The sequence below is a fragment of the Perognathus longimembris genome, chromosome 3 (assembly GCF_023159225.1).
Source record: "Perognathus longimembris pacificus isolate PPM17 chromosome 3, ASM2315922v1, whole genome shotgun sequence".
NCBI lineage: Eukaryota > Metazoa > Chordata > Mammalia > Rodentia > Heteromyidae > Perognathus > Perognathus longimembris.
In genome coordinates this window covers 45,814,595-45,834,074 of record NC_063163.1, presented here as the reverse complement: position 1 = coordinate 45,834,074, position 19,480 = coordinate 45,814,595, and the positions used below count along the sequence as shown (strand labels likewise).

The window sequence follows — 19,480 nt, the reverse complement described above, 5'->3', positions numbered from 1 at the left end:
CTTGTGCTAAAACTTATTTGGATTAAAGCTAGATTTTTGTGTGTGTCTAGATTTGTGAAGGGGTTTTGTTTCTTGTTATTTTGTTGTTGTTGTTGTTACTAGACCTTAGTAAGAATGATTTCTAAGTATTACTTTTTAAATTCAGGTGTTAGGGATCAAAAACAGAGCCTTGTGCATGCTAAATAAGTGCTATCTACTGAGCTACAGCCCAGAAATACCTACTTAGTAGTATTTAAATAGTACTTGCTATTCCTGGCACTGTTTTTTACACTGGGAATACAATAATGAAGAAAGTAAACTGCTTATAATCATTTGGTGGGGAAAGCATGATCACTCATTGAACAAATATTCAGCATAAAGTATGTTGTCATGTTCTGATTGGGCAAGCCAAGCATGCTGTAGGACCTTTCAGCTGTGGACTCAAAGGTTGAAATTTACAGATTTACTGTTTAGTGAATTACAATTTAACTATTACAATTTAGTGTGAATTACAATTTAAGTCTTCAACAGTCATAGTATTCTATTTAAGGAAAAAAATATCCCAAATGAACAAATACCAGGATATTTTTATTAGGATATTTTAAATAAGAAAAATAGTAGATATACTTTAACTTTATATGTTTTTCCTTTTAATAATATATAGTTTGTCTTAATTTCTTTGCTATAGATGGGCAGCCAGATATATCAAGGCCTTTTGGGTCTCAGCCTTGGCATAGCTGTCACAAACTCATATATGTCAGACCAAATCCTAAAACTGGGGTTCCTATAGGCCATTGGCCTGTTCCAGAATCTTTTTGGCCAGATCAGAATTCTCCAACACTAGTAAGTACCAGAGGGACTGGGCTTTGTAATAGCAACCTTAGCTGCCTTTCATACTAAATTTTAAGAACTGTCAGTTAAAGGTATGGCTTATATTCAGCAATTAGCTGTTATAAAAAGGTATTATTTGCTTTAGACTGTGTTTTTCATTATGAAGCAATAAAAATAATTTGCTTTCTTTAGAATCCAGTACTATTTCATATTTTCATTATTATCTGGATACTGAATCCTGAATATAATGTTCCCTTTTAGTATTTTTTTAGTATTATTTATTTATTTATTGTCAAAGTGATGTACAGAGGGGTTACAGTTTCATACGTAAGGCAGTGGGTACATTTCTTGTATAACTTGTATATAGGGTCCTTTTTTTTTAGACCCCAAACATAAAATTCCTTTTTTGGGACCATAAACAATGTAGCATGAGGATTTCTCTAGAATACAATTTGAAATTTAAAAGAAAGTTTAGAAAAAACTGATAGTTTACCTACAAACTATCAGGCAACAGTCTTTAGAAATTCACATAGAATTGATGCTCAGTTATATTCAGTACTGTAATTTGAATGTTTAATGATTTTTTTTTCTTTTAGAAATGCAAAAGGAATTTCTTTTCTTTCTTTTTTTTTTTTTTTAAAGTTCATACTAGAGCTTGAACTCAGAGCCTTGGGTTGGGCACTGTCCTTTAGCTTCACTGCTCAAAGCTGGCACTCTTACCACTTGAACCACAGCTTCATTTCTGGCTTTGGGTGGTTAGAGATAAGTTTCATACACTTTGCTGCCTAGACTGGCTTCGAACTGAGATCCTCAGATCTCACCGTACTGAATGGTCAGGATTATAGGTGTAAGCCACCAACAACCTGCTAATAAAAGTAATTCCTGGGCTGGGGATATGGCCCAGTGGCAAGAGAGCTTGTCTCGTATACATGAGGCCCTGGGTTCGATTCCCCAGCACCACATATACAGAAAACGGCCACAAGTGGCGCTGTGGCTCAAGTGGCAGAGTGCTAGCCTTGAGCTAAAGGAAGCCAGGGACAGTGCTCAGGCCCTGAGTCCAAGGCCCAGGACTGGCCAAAAAAAAAAAAAAAAGTAATTCCTGAAACTGTGACCTGAAAAGATTGCAGGCTAAACTAGCAAAATTATTTAAACTTTCATTTAAATTTCAGATTAGTTGAGAAATATTTTATAACTCCCCAAATAAATATCTTTTACCAAGCTTTATATCAGATATATAGCTAGGCACAGGAATATATGACAGTGTTTACCTTTTTGAATGTAAATTTTCTAGAGGAAAGTCAGATTTTAAGGATATAAGATGTGTCAGCTGTGAACAGAGCTGTGTGGAACAGAGCCTAACTGCTTGCTGCTAATTAGGAAGAGGTGTTAGAACAGTCTCTTAGAGGGTAGTTCTTATCAACTTACTCTCTAAAACTTAGTTTATTGGTAATATACACAGGCAAAAGCAGTATGCAAAGGGTTGGCATATAAGACACAGGTGCATGAAGAATGATGACCTATTGGGGAATCTACATGTTGTCAGCAAACTGTTAGCACAGGGTCTGGCATGGAGGAAGAAAGATAGAATAGATTTAGTCCTATATAGTAGATTTGGATTTAGTTAGATTTATATTTAGTTTTAGTTTTAGTGTCATTTTAAGATATATTTAGAGTAAATTTAGATTTGTATTGTATTTTACATAGTATATAATATTAATATATAATATAGAAATTGGTATATGTAATACATATGTATATGCATACATATTTGTGTATGTCTTTGTTAACAACATATGTCTGAATCTTACATGTGAAGATATATGATTAGTTTCAAAATCACTACTCTGTCCAAGTAAATGGTTATAGATAAGGTCTTTGGAGGTGAGGTCTTTATATACTTTTCACTTATATGTGAAAATTAATATTTAGCTCTAAAATGTTTCATGTAATTCTAGTAAAGATTTTCATATGGATTCTTGAAGTGCCTAACTTCAAGATTTTCTTTAGCCTGATGCTGCTTTCAGTAGCAAGTCAAATTCATTAGCAAAACTGAGTAGCTACATTTTAATAGAAATATTTTAAAGTAAGTTTGTGTCTTTTTTTTTAATATACACAACAATAATAAGACTTTCTCCTCTAGCCACCTCGTACCTCTCATCCTGTAGTGAAGTTTTCCTGTACAGACTGTGAACCTATGGTTATTGACAAACTGCCTTTTGATAAATATGAGTTGGAACCTTCTCCACTGACTCAGTTTATTTTAGAAAGGAAATCTCCTCAAACATGTTGGCAGGTGAGCTGAAAAACTGTGAACAAGTAAAAAAATTTAAATGAAATACCTCTTAAATTTAGCTAAAGCTGAATTGGTGGTTTGCATAACATCTTTGAAAGGCTATTAAGTATGAAAATGTAAACATTCTTTTTAAACAGGTATATGTAAGCAATAGTGCAAAATATAGTGAACTTGGTTATCCTTTTGGTTACTTGAAAGCCAGTACAGCACTGAACTGTGTCAACTTATTTGTGATGCCTTACAATTATCCAGTCCTCCTTCCCCTCTTAGGTAAGTATTTCTTGTTCTCTTGCTCACATATATAAAAATTCTCCTAAGACAAACTTTAAGAATATCCCTTTAATATTTTCTTCTGAAAATAATAAAAATGCTTTTAATACTTAAAACACTAAACCTATTTAAAGAAATGTCATAGCAACCTTTCATGATAAATTGAGTCCATGTTGGAACATCATTTTTTCCATAAACTATTATAATAAAATTTTGTAATTGAGAAATTTAGTATTTTGATTTTTGTGTAAGTTTTTTTTACATACTTAAAATTCATAATGTATGCTTTCTGTTTGGAGCAGAAGACATTTGTAGAAGCAAAGTCACAGAATCTGAGTACATTTCTTTAAAAAAAATTTTGCCTAACTTTAATTTTTTGTTTTTTGTTTTTGGCCAGTCCTGGGCCTTGGACTCAGGGCCTGAGCACCATCCCTGGCTTCTTCCCGCTCAAGGCTAGCACTCTGCCACCTGAGCCACAGCGCCCCTTCTGGCCGTTTTCCATATATGTGGTGCTGGGAAATCGAACGGAGAGCTTCATGTATAGGAGGCAAGCACTCTTGCCACTAGGCCATATTCCCAGCCCCTAACTTTAATTTTTATTTCATATTTTTTTGTGCTGTACTGGGGTTTAAACTCCGGGCCTATGCACTGTCCCTTAGCTTTTTCACTCAAAAGCCACAGCTCCACTTCTGGGTTTTTTTGGTGGTTAATTGGAGGTAAGAGCCTCATGGCTTTTCTGCTGGGGCTGGCCTTTGATAGGCATGCGTGAATGCATGGCTCATTTCAGGTATTTTTTAAATGAGAGAATTTTGTTCCAAAGTATTACGAGAAGTCTTATACTTAGTTTCTGGTACAATCTGGTTGCCAGTTTTTTTTTTATTTTTACTGTTAAGTAAATTTTCATTCCCTCCCTGAAATTATCAGCTTTAAATATGTTACAGCCAAAATATTTTAATAGAAAATGTTGCAAGAACTTTGTTTCTGTTACTTCGTATGTTTTTGTGTCTTAAGTCTAGAGAGGACATAGATTTCCTTGTGTATTTTCTGATTCTACATTAGTATAGTATTGAGGGGTTGGGTTTTTTTTATATATAATTCACATATCATTACTTAACCTTTTTTCTTTTGTACTGGTGGTAGGGCTTGACTCAGGGCCTGGTGGCTGACCCTGAGCCTTTTTTTTTACTCAAGGCTAGCATTTTACCACTTGAGCCTTACCTATACTTCCAGCTCTATGCTGATTAATTGGACATAAGAGTCTCATGGACTTTCCTGGCCAGGCTGGCTTTGTACTGTGATTCTCTGACCTCCGCCTCCTGAGTAGCTAGTATAATCATGAGCTGTCAGTGTTTAGCAGTACATTATAGCTTCTAGACTATGATCTTGGCATCTTTTCACTTTCAAAATAGTGTCACAAACACCAAAACTAAACTTCTTTCTTTTAATTTTGTTAAAAATGAATGTCTGAGCCAGGCATTGGTGGTTCACGCCTATAATCCTAGCTACCCAATAGGCTAAGATCTGAGAATGTTGTTCAAAGTCAGCCTGGGTAGGAGACTTACCTTCAGTTAACCACCAGAAAATGGAAAGTGGCACTGTAGCTCATAGTGTTCATAGAACATTAGCCTTAGGTGAAAAAGATCAGAGACGGTGAGTTCAAGCCCCACGACCAACAACAGAAAGAAAAAAAATCATGTCCGATGGTATTGTTTTACAAATAAACAAGCAGGTCTCTAAGAGGAAGTTCTTTAACTTGTTATTTGTGTGTGAAAACATGTGTGATGATAGTTCTTCATGATGTATATTTTTAGATGACTTGTTTAAAGTGCATAAAGCAAAACCAACATTGAAATGGAGACAGTCGTTTGAAAGTTATTTGAAGACCATGCCTCCTTACTATCTCGGGGTAAGAATATTGTTAAAACAGAATTATCCTCCCCACCAGGGGACTTAATACATGGCTAGGCAAGAATTTTACCACTAAGCCATATACTCATTTCATAAGAAATTTTATGCTTGTAACTTTGGATCGTTATAATAAACTCTTACATGAGAATGATTGAGTATTCAAATAATACATGGTTTAGTGGTAAACAATAGGTTTCAGAAACAGAATGGTGATAATCATGAAAACATTCACATACTACTTAACATGTAAAATGTGTTAATATTATTTAATCCATATAGTCACCCTATGATGTAGAAATCATTTTTGCTCCACTTCCAAGAGTACATAGCTAGTATATGGAGGGGACAGTAGTTGCTGGAATTCAGTCTGATTCTAGAAGCAGTCTGGCTTTGGATTTAAGCTTTTGACTTTGATTGTTAATGCTAACTTTTAAAATTTCAGTTTTATGATTATTTCTTTTTAAGGGTGGGAAATCTTTTTGATACATTATTTTCTTAATGTCAGAAATAGCTTTTTAGGTGGATAAGCAGGTTTTCATATTAGCATATATATTTAGAAAATTTAATTACTTCAAAACCAGTGCTAAGTATACCAATAATATATATTATCTTAACGAAAATTCCTACAGTAAAAATCACTTAAATATACTTCTGTTTGTAAAAAAATTAGGGTTCTGGAAATTGAACCGAGGGCCATGAACATACTAGGCAACTTTTTTGCAACTAAGCTACATATTCAGTCCCTATTTCAGAATTTGTAACATCTTTCTAAGTGATTCCTAATATCATTAGAATATTTATTTCTTGTGCTTTGTTTAAAAGGCTGAAATGGGGGCAAAACATTTTGAGTAAGAACTAGTACATGTGTTGGCTTACTTACATTTTATAGCAACTTCTGGAACTGATCAAGAACAGCCTAGGTATTAAATATTACAGCTGGGATTTGATTCCATGGTAACACCTGTGCTTCCAAACTTTTTGTTAGTGATTATTCTTCACACATGGTAGACATTTCTAGTTTTATTGCACCAAGTGGTTCTCAGTTCATCATAACGTTCAGTGTTTTTTTTTTTTTTTAATACTACACCCATTATAAATATTGAACTTTTCCATGCCTGCTTATTTTTTCTTCGGAGCTTATTTGTTTTATCAGTTCACCTAATGATAATGTAAGTAATCATTACCCTTTAAATTCTTACTGTGTGTGCAGTGCTTTTATATATTAGTTCATATAATCCTATAATCCCATAGCCATACTGTAAAGGTTAGGTACTGTTATTATCCTGTCTTTTTCAAGTGAGAAACAGGCACAGAAAAAAAAATGTAATCTATATATAACTAGTGAGTGATTAAGCCAGTTAACCCAAGAGTGAAATCTGTTTTTCCTGTTTCCTTTATATTTCTTTTCCTAAGTTTTTTTTTTTTTGTCAAAACGATCTCCTAAAATGTGGCTGCTATCTATTACTTCCAAATGGTATCTCCTACTGTACTAACCAGTCCAAAATTTTACCCTTCTTACTTTGGGAATTATTATTATAGCCTTTACTCCTTTTTTTTTTTTTTTTTTTTGCCAGTCCTGGGCCTTGGACTCAGGGCCTGAGCACGTCCCTGGCTTCTCTTTGCTCAAGGCTAGCACTCTGCCACTTGAGCCACAGCGCCACTTCTGGCCATTTTCTATATATGTCGTGCTGGGGAATCGAACCCAGGGCTTCACGTATATGAGGCAAGCACTCTTGCCACTAGGTCATATTCCCATCCCTTCCTTTACTCCTTTTTAACTATTTAAATATATTTATGCCAAATGTTATTTTGAAGCAAAGTATGATTATATTTTGTCCTTTTAGAAAGAAATTTTGAGGGAAGGGTTTAAAACTGTGTACATGGAGCCATGTAAACCAGCTTATGTTTGAATGTTCTTTTCTCTTTTTTCTTCTGCATAGCCCTTGAAGAAAGCTGTTAGAATGATGGGCGCTCCTAACCTAATAGCAGACAGTATGGAGTATGGACTCAGTTACAGTGTCATTTCATACCTCAAAAAATTGAGTCAGCAGGTAATGATAAAAACAGAAATGAGTCATATTAAGTATGTGTGAATGGTTTTATAGTTAAAATAGTTTAATAGACTATAAACTAGTTCTTGATGGTTCTTTTCTCTCTCCTTTTATTCTCCCTCTTCTTCTTCAGTACATCTGGCTGTTTATTTTCCAGTAAAAAGCTGCATCACAGCTTTTCGTGCTTGCCAATGCAATAGCTATGTGCTTATAATGTCTTCAAGTAAATATTGGTGAATTGTTTTTAACTAATTTTCATCTGAATTGGGAATATACTTATAGACCATTTACACTTCACTATTTGAGTATAAACTCAATGAGTTTTTTTTTTACAGTATAAAATAAGACATTATTATTTGAACTTATTTGAATATGCTTGCTTGAGGTTTTAATTCTGACTTTAAAAGTCAATAAATGTTTAATTTGTAGAAATTTAGATTATATCAAGACAACTTTTATTTGTTTTTACTTTAGGCCAAAATAGAATCTGATCGAGTCATTGGATCTGTAGGCAAAAAGGTAGTGCAGGAAACTGGAATTAAAGTGCGAAGCCGATCACATGGTTTATCAACGGCATATAGGAAAGATTTTCAACAACTGCTTCAGGGAATTTCAGACGATATCCCTCACAGACTGCTAGACCTTAATATGAAGGAATATACTGGGTTCCAGGTTGCTTTACTAAATAAGGTAATAATCAATTTGACACTAGTTATATTATGATCTGTGCTTTTATTGAACAAATCAGATTTACTGTAAACTGTCATTTAGTTTGTCCAAACTTTTCTATATCTGTAGAAAAGTGATCATGTTATTGGCATTGAATCATTGAATTTTAGAATTAAAATCATGTTATATGTAGACAACAATTCTATTTTAGATAGTTGCTGAAGAAAAATGGAAAATAAAAAATGAAAGATGCTTTGTCTGCAACTGTTTATAGCCCAAATAAACCAAATGTTTAACTGTTTATAATAGCCCCAAATAAACCAAATGTTCAACTAGTAAGTAAAGAAAAGTGATATGATTAAACATTCAAATAGTAAATAAAGAAAAGTATGTAAAACATCTATTGAATGATATATTGCTGTAGACTAAAAGGAAATGGACTAGCGAAATAACTAAGAGCATCATCCTTAATTAAAGGAAGCCACGTACAAAAAATAGGTATTTCAGGCTTCCACTTCCAAGTTATCGAAGAAAAGGTGAACATTGGCTGCCTGGGGATAGGAATAAGGATTGATTATAAATGAGTACAAGGAATTGTCTGAGATGGTAAGAATGTTCTTAGACACTAAGTAATGATTTCAACACTATAAATTCTATTTACTGACTCATAAAATTGCAAAGATGATTTTATAGTATGTAAATTGTAAATAAACCAGCTTTAAAGAAATCATTTATTTTTAAAATTTGTGAACTATTTTTACTTAAATGAATTTACTTCTTTTACTCAGAGCATATAATAAAAATTCAGTGAATTTGAGGTAATTTTGTTGTGCTGATGACAAAATTTCTATCTTCTGGTACTAAAACAGGCCATTAAGTTAAGTATATGTATATATGTACGGATATATGTTATTTTCAGATCTGTGCTGCAGGCCTAGAGGTCTTAGTCTCTTAGCTTTGTTTAAAAAACCAAATTTTGTCCTTGAATGTTTGTCAATAGGATTTGAAGCCTCAAACATTTAGAAATGCTTATGACATACCAAGGCGAAATCTTTTGGATCACTTAACAAGAATGAGATCTAATCTTTTGAAGAGTACCCGCAAATTTCTTAAAGGACAGGATGAAGGTTAGATTATGATTTTAATATTTGGTATTTTTAAATAACTTTTTCTTTAAAATGGAAGAAAGCACAATATGGTAATACAAATTTTAAAGTGTTACGTTCTGGTTGTATATTCATAAGATCAGAGATGAATCATCTCTGATTTTTTTCCCTTCCTTTCTATTACTGTTGCCCAGATTGCCTACAGCTATTATTACAAATTTGTTTTCTTTTTAGCTTTCCTTATACCTTCAGGATACTTACATACTTTTTTTTTTATGATGTATTAGTATTTGGTAGTTTAACTGAGTGATTATTGAATGCTATACTCCTGAGTAATTCCTTTTACAGTATTTTTAGCATCACAAATGAACTCAGATGAGAATTTAACTCTACTTACCTTCTGATATAACCATTCTAACTATAGGTTTATATCTATGTGCTTTTTCTAGTATACTATAATGCTACAAATTCTACCATAATTAAATCAAATTTGTTTACTTGGAATAGGGTAGACAGATAACTTTTTATAGCAAAGTTACATGTAATGGCCTACTCTTGCCAAGATTAACTAACTGTAATATTTTTGTTTTAAGTATACAATCAATATTTTAAATTTTATTTTCAAATCTCAAAGGCTTTTTTGCCATACTATTTGTATTGTAATTGTACCAAACTAATTTAGAATATGTAGGCAGGGAAGACTGTCTAGATTAGAGTAATACCAAGTATCATTGATACATTTGATAATTGGATGGAGATGATTTTAAAGATTCTAACTTTTGCCATTGGTATATTCTGTCTGAAAAGATCAAGTACACAGTGTTCCTATAGCACAAATGGGGAATTATCAGGAATACCTCAAGCAAGTACCTTCTCCACTAAGAGAACTTGATCCTGATCAGCCTCGAAGGTTACATACATTTGGCAACCCTTTTAAGCTGGATAAAAAGGTAATTTTGAAGTATATTATTTAATTTGTTTGTGTTTTTAGTGGTCACTGTCAATTTTTAAGGGCTTATAATTTAGATAAAGTAAGCTGAAGCTATTTTCCTGATAAGAATGTAAAGTGTCAACATTGTTAGAATGTAGTTGCTTAAAACTGTGTATAAATTCAAGAAAAGATAGATTCTTTTTTTGGTTCAGGGTATAAAAGGTGGTTACCAGAGGCTAGGGAAGACAGGAATGATGGTTGGATATTGAGCAAAGGGTGCCAGGTCTCAGCCTGGAAGAATAAGTTATAGCGAGCTATTGTATTGATCACTACCTGGTGATCATAGTTAATGTAGTATATATTTTGAAATTGCTAAAGGAGCAAATTTGTAATATTCTTACCACAGAAAACATTATAAGCTAGTGAAGTGATGAATATGTCAATTAACTGGACAAAAACTCAGTATATGCAATCAACATATCATACTGAACACTAAGTATATACAATTATTTATTATTTGTCAGTTAAAATAAATGACATTAAAAATTTTAATGTTTGTAAATCAAATAAAATTATGTTTTTTTTATTATAGGGCATGATGATCGATGAAGCAGATGAGTTTGTGGCTGGACCTCAAAATAAACATAAGCGGCCTGGAGAACCAAATATGCAGGGGATCCCTAAAAGACGTCGGTGTATGTCTCCACTACTAAGAGGCAGACAGCAGAATCCTGTGGTGAATAATCACATTGGAGGAAAAGGACCACCTACACCTATGTCTCAAGCACAGCCAGACCTTATTAAACCTCTTCCTCTTCATAAAGGTAGAAATTGTAGTTGTTGGGTTTTTTCAATGTTATTTGTTGCTTTTTGAGTTCCCCTAAAGGAAAAGATTTTTTATAATAGATTATAGAAAAATATTGTCCAGTACAGTTGAATGTGTAGAGAAGGTATTTTCTCAAGGTAAATTTGTATATAATAATTTTTTATGCCTTTTTGTGTTTTGTTTTTTGGCACTACTGGTATTTGACTTGAAGTACTGTACTGTACTGTTGACAGTACAGTCAGATGCTGTACTATTTAAAGCCACTCATTCAGCTCTCTGGTGTCTTTTTAAGGAACTTTGGTTGAGGGGGCTGGGGAAATGGCCTAGTGGCAAGAGTGCTTGCCTCGTGTACATGAGGCCCTGGGTTCAATTCCCCAGCACCACATATACAGAAAACGGCCAGAAGTGGCGCTGTGGCTCAAGTGGCAGAGTGCTAGCCTTGAGCAAAAAAGAAGCCAGGGACAGTGCTCAGGCCCTGAGTCCAAGCCCCAGGACTGGCAAAAAAAAAAAAAGGAACTTTGGTTGAGCATTTCTTGTAGGTCAGCATTTTAGTAGCTGCTATGCTCTAAAATGGTACTAGCAGATCTCAAAGAATTAAAAAAAAAACAACACAACAAAAACAGATTTGGGGCTGGGAATGTGTCTTAGTGGTAGAGGGCTTGCCTAGCATGCAGGAAGCCCTGGGTTTGATTCCTCAGCACCACATAAACAGAAAAGGCCGGAAGTGGCTCTGTGGCTCAAGAGGTAGAGTGCTAGCCTTGAGAAAAAAAAAAAAAAAAAAAAGAAGCCAGGGACAGTGCCCAGGCCCTGAGTTCAAGCTGCAGGACTACCCCCACCCTCATCCCCCCAAAAAAATAGATTTTGAAAGAAGTATTATCACTCCCAGCAGAAACATGGGTTTCAATTTCAGTGAGATTCTATAGAGCATGTATTTGGGACATAAAGTTATAACAGTGAATAAGACAATAGTGATGTTTGCCCTCACCTATAATGAGCAGAAAAAAACTACATCATGTAATAGATAATTAGAAGCATAATAAATGTTAGAAAAGAAAGCCAAGTATGAGGATTAGTTTATGAGATTAAGGCATTTTTCCTTAGGAAATTATGTTGAAGGATAAATAGAATTTAGCTAAGTAAGGTGATGCATTTGCTTATGGTAGAACAGTTTCTGAACAAAAGTTTGTATAAAAAGGGCATTAAGGGACCTGAAAGACTCCAATCTAATAAGAATGTTGAGACATAAGGTATGGTGAGAACTGGATGATAATAGAGCCGGAAGCTAAGTCGCGGAGTGCTTTGCAAAAACTATTGCAAAGATTCTCCACTTAATTAGGGAAATGAGGATCTACTGAATGGTTTACAAGAAGTGATGACCTGATCTGACATGCATTTTTTAGGACTAAACTGTCCTACTAAGACTGTCACTAAGCTGTCTGGAGAGACACTGAGTGGGCTGGAAGTAAAGATGAAACATGGCTTTGTTTAGTTAAAATCACAGTCTGGGTAGCCAATTGGAGTTTTTGAGTTTGGGGTACATGAGAAGGGAATTGGTAGAGAAGCGGTATGGTTGGCAGCTTATTGTCAGTGGAATGATAGGAAACTATAGAATATAACCTGCAAAGTGCCAAAGTTAGGGGAAGGAAGTATATGAGGTAGGAGAATGTAGAGGAGAATGTAATGTCATAGCAGGAAATAGAAAGAGGAGTAAATGATTAATGATCTCAAAAACATAGAAAAATAGACGATTTGAGATGTTTGGAAGTTCCTTTTACCTTTGTCTCAGCAAGAACAATTCTATGGAGTAAAGGGGAGGAAACGATAAAGAAGGTGATGAAAAAAATGAGAAGAAACGAGAGATGTTGTCTATGAACACCCAGCCTGTTTAAGAAGTTATTCAGCTGGAAACCACAAGAAGGAGAAGCAAGTGGTAGCTAGAAGAGTTCATGGTGTTAAAAAGTAGTGGCTCTGCTTTCTTTTTAAAATCAGACACTTAACTACAAATGCTGGTATGTTACCAGTTACCAGTAGAGAGGTTGAAGGTGAACATGAGAGAAGACATAACCTGTACAGTCACCAAAAAGGCAAGAGGAGATGTCCAGAGCCTCTCTGTACCTGCTTCCAGTAGGGAAGCAGAAGAAATTTCAGGCTCTACTTTTCTTTCCTCCTGAAAGTAGCCTTGTAGAATAGAGAAAGTTTAAATAGTCTCTGTGGGAGAGGGAGAGGGATATGGAACTACAACCTTGAATTTAAATGTATGGGAGAGGCAAAAGTCTTAAGTGGGAAGTTCTTTGGAAAGAGGAACTTAGGAACTGCAAGGCACTGGTAGCTCACGCATATAATCCTAGCTACTCGGGAGGCTGTGATCTGAGGGTCACAGATTGAAGCCAGACTGGTTGAGACTCTTACCTACAACTAACCACCAGAAAACCGTAAGTGGAGCTTATTAGTTCATAGTGGTAGAGCATTAGCTTGAGCAGAAGAGCTCAGAGGCAGTGCCCAGGCCCTCAGTTCAAGCCCCATGATTGACAAAAAGTAAAATTAGTAACTGGCAAGGCCAGGTTCTTGATAGGTAATCTGCTTAGCATTAGTTACCACAGCATTTCTTGAACTTGAATGTGCATGTGAATCACCTAGAGGTCTACACTACCAGTTCTCATTTCGGTCTAGGGTAGGGTTGAAGATAAGCATTTCTGAGAAGCTCCCTGGTGGAGGTTAACCACAGACCGCACATTGAGTAGTAAGAACTTAGAATGATTTTAGGAGGGATTTGGAGATTAGCTTTGAACAAGGTGTCAGACATCTGACTTCAGACTTGTACCCTTCAATATTGATAGTAATGAGAGAACTTAAGTTAATGAATGACACTGAGCCTCAAAAGAGTAAGAGTTTTACACAAGTTACATAGGAGAAATTACACTGACTAGGAAGAGTCTGTGAATTTCAGTCCATGGAGAATATGTGAGAGAAGCCATTCCTAATCCAGGTTTGAAGAGAACAGTGTTCCTTTGTAGGTAGGAGAACTAGGTTTCCAATAAAGCTTACACAAATTGTGGAGTAAGAAGGTATTTGCAAATCATAGGATAGAATTTCAATGAGAGAAAATCAGGGGAGCTGGGGAAAATGGGGCATTTACATATGAGGTGGAGGAGGAATAATATTTAGCTGTTGTTCTGGAGGTTGGTGAGTAATTAAAACTTAGAATTCAACTACTTTTATAGAGAACAAGTCTTATAATCTCTAACATTAATGTCAGGCTTCTGGGTCTAGTTGTCTGAGCTAAAATGGGCATCAGATGGCCTTGTGCTATTCGGGTCATAAAGACTGGATGAATGGTTATAGACAGAATGTACTGTGAAATACTACTTGTTTGGTAATGTGTTTCCTATAGGACTTGGAACAAGATTAACTACTCAATGTTTATACTTTTGCCTCTAAATGATAAGTGTATAAGGTAGAGAGGTAAGTTGGAATGAACTATGGCCCTCTAAGGTAAAGATTGATGATGATTTTGATCATATATATTTCACAATATTATTAAAATCTTTTATTAGAGAATAAAAGTTTGCTGAAAGTTGTTTGTATTTTAATTTTTTTCTACTATCTCTTTGGCAAAGCTTAAGAACTATGTCATATTCCTTAATATGCATTACTCAAGGAAATCAATGTTGTTTGCTTTAGTTTCTTTGTGGCTTTTGTATACTTTGACACTGAATCCTAATTTTCCCTCCCTACCTTTGGTTTTAATTTCAGAAACCACTAACGATTCAACAATAGATGATGTGGTTGAAAATCATGTTGTAGACCAGCTTTCATCAGACATTATACCAAATGCTATGGATACTGAATTTTCACCATCTTCTCCAGCCAGTTTACTGGAACGACCAACCAATCATACAGAAGCTCTTGGTCATGACCATTTAGGAACTAATGACCTCACTGTTGGTGGATTTTTAGAAAATCATGAGGAGCAAAGAAACAAAGAACAGTGTGCTGAAGAGAATATGCCAGCATCTTCACTCAACAAAGGGAAAAAATTGATGCACTGCAGGAGCCATGAAGAAGTCAATACTGAACTGAAAGCACAAATAATGAAAGAGATCCGAAAACCAGGAAGAAGTATGTATGACTAAAGACAAATCTCAGATTTCATTCCTAAAAGTGAAGGTCTGATTCTAGATCAGTCTTGAACAATATCTGAGCTATGCAACATTTGATTCTTTATCTGACAAACACTGTCTGCTATGCCCAGGGTACTAATTGTAGTCATTAATGACCAAGAGCCAAAGAAGACTACACTGTTAAAAGTAATTACCATGATATAGACCCAGAGTTAATACTGTTCTTATATCAAGTTCTCATTATAGAGTGCCTACCATTGTGTTTAAGATTTTAATTGTAGTTACAGCCAGTGGTATGTTTAGGTTTAAAAAAAAAAAACAACTCTAAAGAAATCCTAGCTACTCAGAAGGTTGAGATCTTAGGATTCTGGTTCAAAGCCAGCCCTGGCAGGAAAGTTTGAGACTCTTATCTCCAATTAGCTACCAAAAAAGCCTGAAGTAGGGGTGTGGCTCAAATTGGAGAACACCAGCCTTTAGCAAAAAAGCTAGAAGACAGCACCCAGGACCGGAGTTCAAGCCCCAGTACTAACGTGTGCATGTGCTCATGTGCACACTGACGTATTTGTTACATTTGTACTTTAATGAGAACTTTTGCTAGTGTTTATTCTTTCTTTTTTGCCAGTCATGGGGCTTGAACTCAGAGCCTGGTACTATCTATGAGTTCTTTTGCTCAAGGCTAGCACTCCACTGTACCACTTCCTGTTTTCTCATGGTTAGTTGATAGATAGGAGTCTCTCTCACCTTCCTGCCTGAGCTGGCTTCGAACTGTGATCCTCAGATCTCAGCTTCTCCTGAGTGGCTAGGATTGCAGATGTGAACCATCGGCACTGGCTTGTTACTCATTTTTGACACAATCTTTTTTTCACATATATATGTTAAAATGTATTATAAAATCCTTAAAGAGTGGTGAAATTGTCACAGAAAATATTTTGGTGTAAATGTATCTTAATGTGAAATATGGCAGGAGAAAACTACTGGCAAGAATACAAATAAAAGCCACTGATTTTTTTTCCTTTCTTTTTTAAGAATATGAAAGAATCTTTACTTTACTGAAGCATGTGCAAGGCAGTTTACAAACAAGACTAATATTTTTGCAAAATGTCATTAAAGAAGCATCAAGGTAAGGAAACATGAACTGATGAATTTTCAGTTTATATAGTATTTTAACAGATCTGTGTACTTGATTATGCATATAACATACGGAGTTATATATATCACGAGTTTTTTGTTTAGTTTATTGAATGAAATTCACTTAAAATAATAGCTACAAATTCTCCAGGAATTAGAAAACTTCACCCTTGAAAAATATTATACAGATCAATAATTCTTGCTTATCTTTGTCTTTGGTGTTTATTTCTTATTTATCTTTTTCACTTTAACATTAATGATTAGAAACAGCCTTAAGAAAGGTTTTAAAATCATTTTTACATGGGAACACTTTGTAGTCAAGTGGATTATTCCAGTAGCTCAAGATTATGTGATTTAGTACAAGGGATGTGTAGGACCTAAATGATAAATGTAGCTATGAAGTATAACTGAGATGTGTAGCTATGCAAGCTTAAAAGTGTTTTCCACTTTTTCTTTCAGTTCATGAGAAAACAGGGTTTATTTTATGTGACTTTTCAAATGTAAATATGTAAGAATTATAAAAGTAAAAAATGTAAAGAAATTAATCCTCTGTCTCTTCTGCAGTACACACATAGAATAGTTTCTTTTTGATAGATCAAAATAAGGCTATTACTTTTTATGTAATTTTGAATATACCTATTTTGATATTTGTGTTGACACTTGTGTTCTCAAACATCATCCTTGGTTTGGTTATTTATTGAAAGTACTGGGGCTTGAACCCAGGGCCCTAATGATCTCCTCTCCCTCATCTTTTATGGTACTACTTGAGCCATGCCCTTGATTCTAGTTAAATGGAGATGGGACTGTAGAATTTGTCTGCTCTGCCTGCTTTAAAACATAGTTCTTAGTTCTGAGCCTCCTAAGTGGCCCTGACCTGGAGATTATTGTTGTTGAGACAGTGTCATGCTTTGCATCCCAGACTGGCCTCAAACCGAGAGTCCTCTTGCCTCAGCCTGAAATTTATCACTCAACCTGGCTCATCTTGGATTTAGCTATATTGCTGGTACCTGTTTTCTCATGTCATCTTTTGGAAAGTTATATAATATCGTGGCTATTTGTATTATTTTACAAGTAGGAAAGAAATGGGAATAAAATGTCTAGTACTTGGGAATATTTTAAAAAGCATCAGTGATACTATATTTCTGTAGATGATTGCAATTTTAACCTATATATTTATTTCTGATTTATTTATTTTATTTATTTATTTTTTTTTTTGCCAGTCCTGGGCCTTGGACTCAGGGCGTGAGCACTGTCCCTGGCTTCCTTTTTGCTCAAGGCTAGCACTCTGCCACTTGAGCCACAGCGCCACTTCTGACCGTTTTCTGTATATGTGGTGCTGGGGAATCGAACCCAGGGCCTCATGTATACAAGGCAAGCTCTCTTGCCACTAGGCCATATCCCCAGCCCCTATTTCTGAAAAATTTTAAGACTTGCCACTCAAACTTTAGCTAGTTGCTACATACTCTGATATATATATTTAATTTTTCTTTATTTGCTAGCTTTCAGATTTTAATAACAAAGCCCCGTGATTTTTAAATACTACTACCCAAATTTCATTTCCCTCCTCATTTTTGTGGGGGATTAGAATCATAATTTGTTCATTGTTCAGTTTGTTCAAAATAAGGCCATAAGAGGGCTGGGGATATAGCCTAGTGGCAAGAGTGCCTGCCTCGGATACACGAGGCCCTAGGTTCGATTCCCCAGCACCACATACACAGAAAACGGCCAGAAGCAGCACTGTGGCTCAAGTGGCAGAGTGCTAGCCTTGAGTGGGAAGAAGCCAGGGACAGTGCTCAGGCCCTGAGTCCAAGGCCCAGGACTGGCCAAAAAAAAAAAAAAATAAGGCCATAAGAAAATACTACAGTAAACCTCTTCGGTAGCCCCAATTTTGCTAGATTTGGGATCTTTGTATAAATTAGTTTTTTCTTTCTAGTTGAGGAAGAGATACTACTTTCCCATTTGTTTCTAGTTCTAGATGATTTGTTTTAGGGAAAATCTAATATTGTGTTCTGGTGTAAACATTAATTTTCAGTTTTCCTAATACAGCATTTTCTATTTCCATCCTAGTTTGTAAAACCTTTCCCAAAGTGGTTTCTCTTTGTTTTAAACATTGTACCTATTATATGCTAGCCATTACAAAGTAATTGAGAGTGTTAATTATTTTTCATACAGGTTCAAAAAACGAATGCTAATAGAACAACTGGAGAACTTCTTGGATGAAATTCATCGAAGAGCCAATCAGATCAACCATATTAATAGCAATTAAAAGAAGATAAAATATGGCCACTTATTTTACTATCCTCTTCAAATACAAAGTAAATACAAGACTATTGTGACCTTGCAATTCATTTTTGACATGCATTGTTGGCTATTTGAAATACTAAAACAAGTTGACAGATCCTTTTTCCATCATTTTACAGTGACCTTTTCTTCATTTTGGTTTATTTTTGTAATGTGAAAAGTATCACTTAAAAAAAAAACATTTTTATTTATCAAACTAAAAATACTCCTTTAAATCTCTTGCTTGTCATTGACTCTTGCGTGTCAATTTCCCTCAGGTTCTATTTTCTTAAACCAACCTTTAAAATTGTCACCTCTGTTAAGGTTGAACTTTGCCAAAAAAAAAAATTTAAAAAGAAGTTACTTTGTAATTTTTGGGGAAAAAAAGCACATACATTAAATCTAGGCAATGTTTTGTATATACAGTTATTTTGGATATATTATTGTAAGTTGTACAGATGTATTTTGAAGAATATTTAAGAAAAGCACTTTTGTTATTCCATCAATAAATGCTCTATTTTACTCTTGTGTGGTTTAGGAAATAATCACATTTAAAATAATCACTTAAAAAACATCCTATGACAATGGAATTTTAAAGCTCTTGCTTTCTAGTGTTGGAAAACACATCACTTGAAATTCATATATTTGTTAAACTTAACTGTGATTACTCTGCATTGTCTTTTTACTATATGTTTGTAGTTTTCTGTTGGCCATGCCAACATATTCCTATTTCTGACTAGAAATGGGAACTTTGCATTATGGGTAGACACTTTTAAAACTTACTTAAAAAGCAGAATTTCAACAATGTTGATTTCCTTACCTCCTTTCAATCCCCTTTTCTTTCTCACTAGGATTGTAGGTGTCATTAAGTTCAGCTGCTAGTTAGGGAGTGGTAAGTTTGAGGTACATTATGTGCTCTGAAATGTCTAGCCTGTTGCAGTTTAACACCATGCCATGTTTACAAAACTCACAACATTAGGAGTTTGGGGATCTCTTCTGCACTGTAGTTTTCACATTTAGACCCTAAATTTTATTTAGCAGCCTAAATAGAAAGGTGATAGATTTAAGATGATTCTGCTCATTTTTC

General features: G+C 34.8%; 1 protein-coding gene across 5 annotated transcripts in view; it reads left to right on the top strand.

Annotated features, from left to right (window-relative positions):
- Ints6 (integrator complex subunit 6) overlaps positions 1–18,582 on the top strand; it is a 79,484-nt gene extending 60,902 nt beyond the window's left edge. For all 5 annotated transcript variants that reach the window (XM_048341432.1, XM_048341434.1, XM_048341433.1 and 2 more), the window contains 12 exons: positions 668–822; positions 2,951–3,103; positions 3,241–3,373; positions 5,185–5,279; positions 7,222–7,332; positions 7,807–8,022; positions 9,002–9,128; positions 9,915–10,057; positions 10,631–10,862; positions 14,618–14,983; positions 16,012–16,105; positions 18,286–18,582. In XM_048341432.1, coding sequence (XP_048197389.1) covers positions 668–822; positions 2,951–3,103; positions 3,241–3,373; positions 5,185–5,279; positions 7,222–7,332; positions 7,807–8,022; positions 9,002–9,128; positions 9,915–10,057; positions 10,631–10,862; positions 14,618–14,983; positions 16,012–16,105; positions 18,286–18,379 — 1,919 coding nt within the window. In that variant the 3' untranslated portion in view covers positions 18,380–18,582. The remainder of the gene's footprint in view (positions 1–667; positions 823–2,950; positions 3,104–3,240; positions 3,374–5,184; positions 5,280–7,221; positions 7,333–7,806; positions 8,023–9,001; positions 9,129–9,914; positions 10,058–10,630; positions 10,863–14,617; positions 14,984–16,011; positions 16,106–18,285) is intronic.
- Positions 18,583–19,480: the final 898 nt, after the last annotated feature.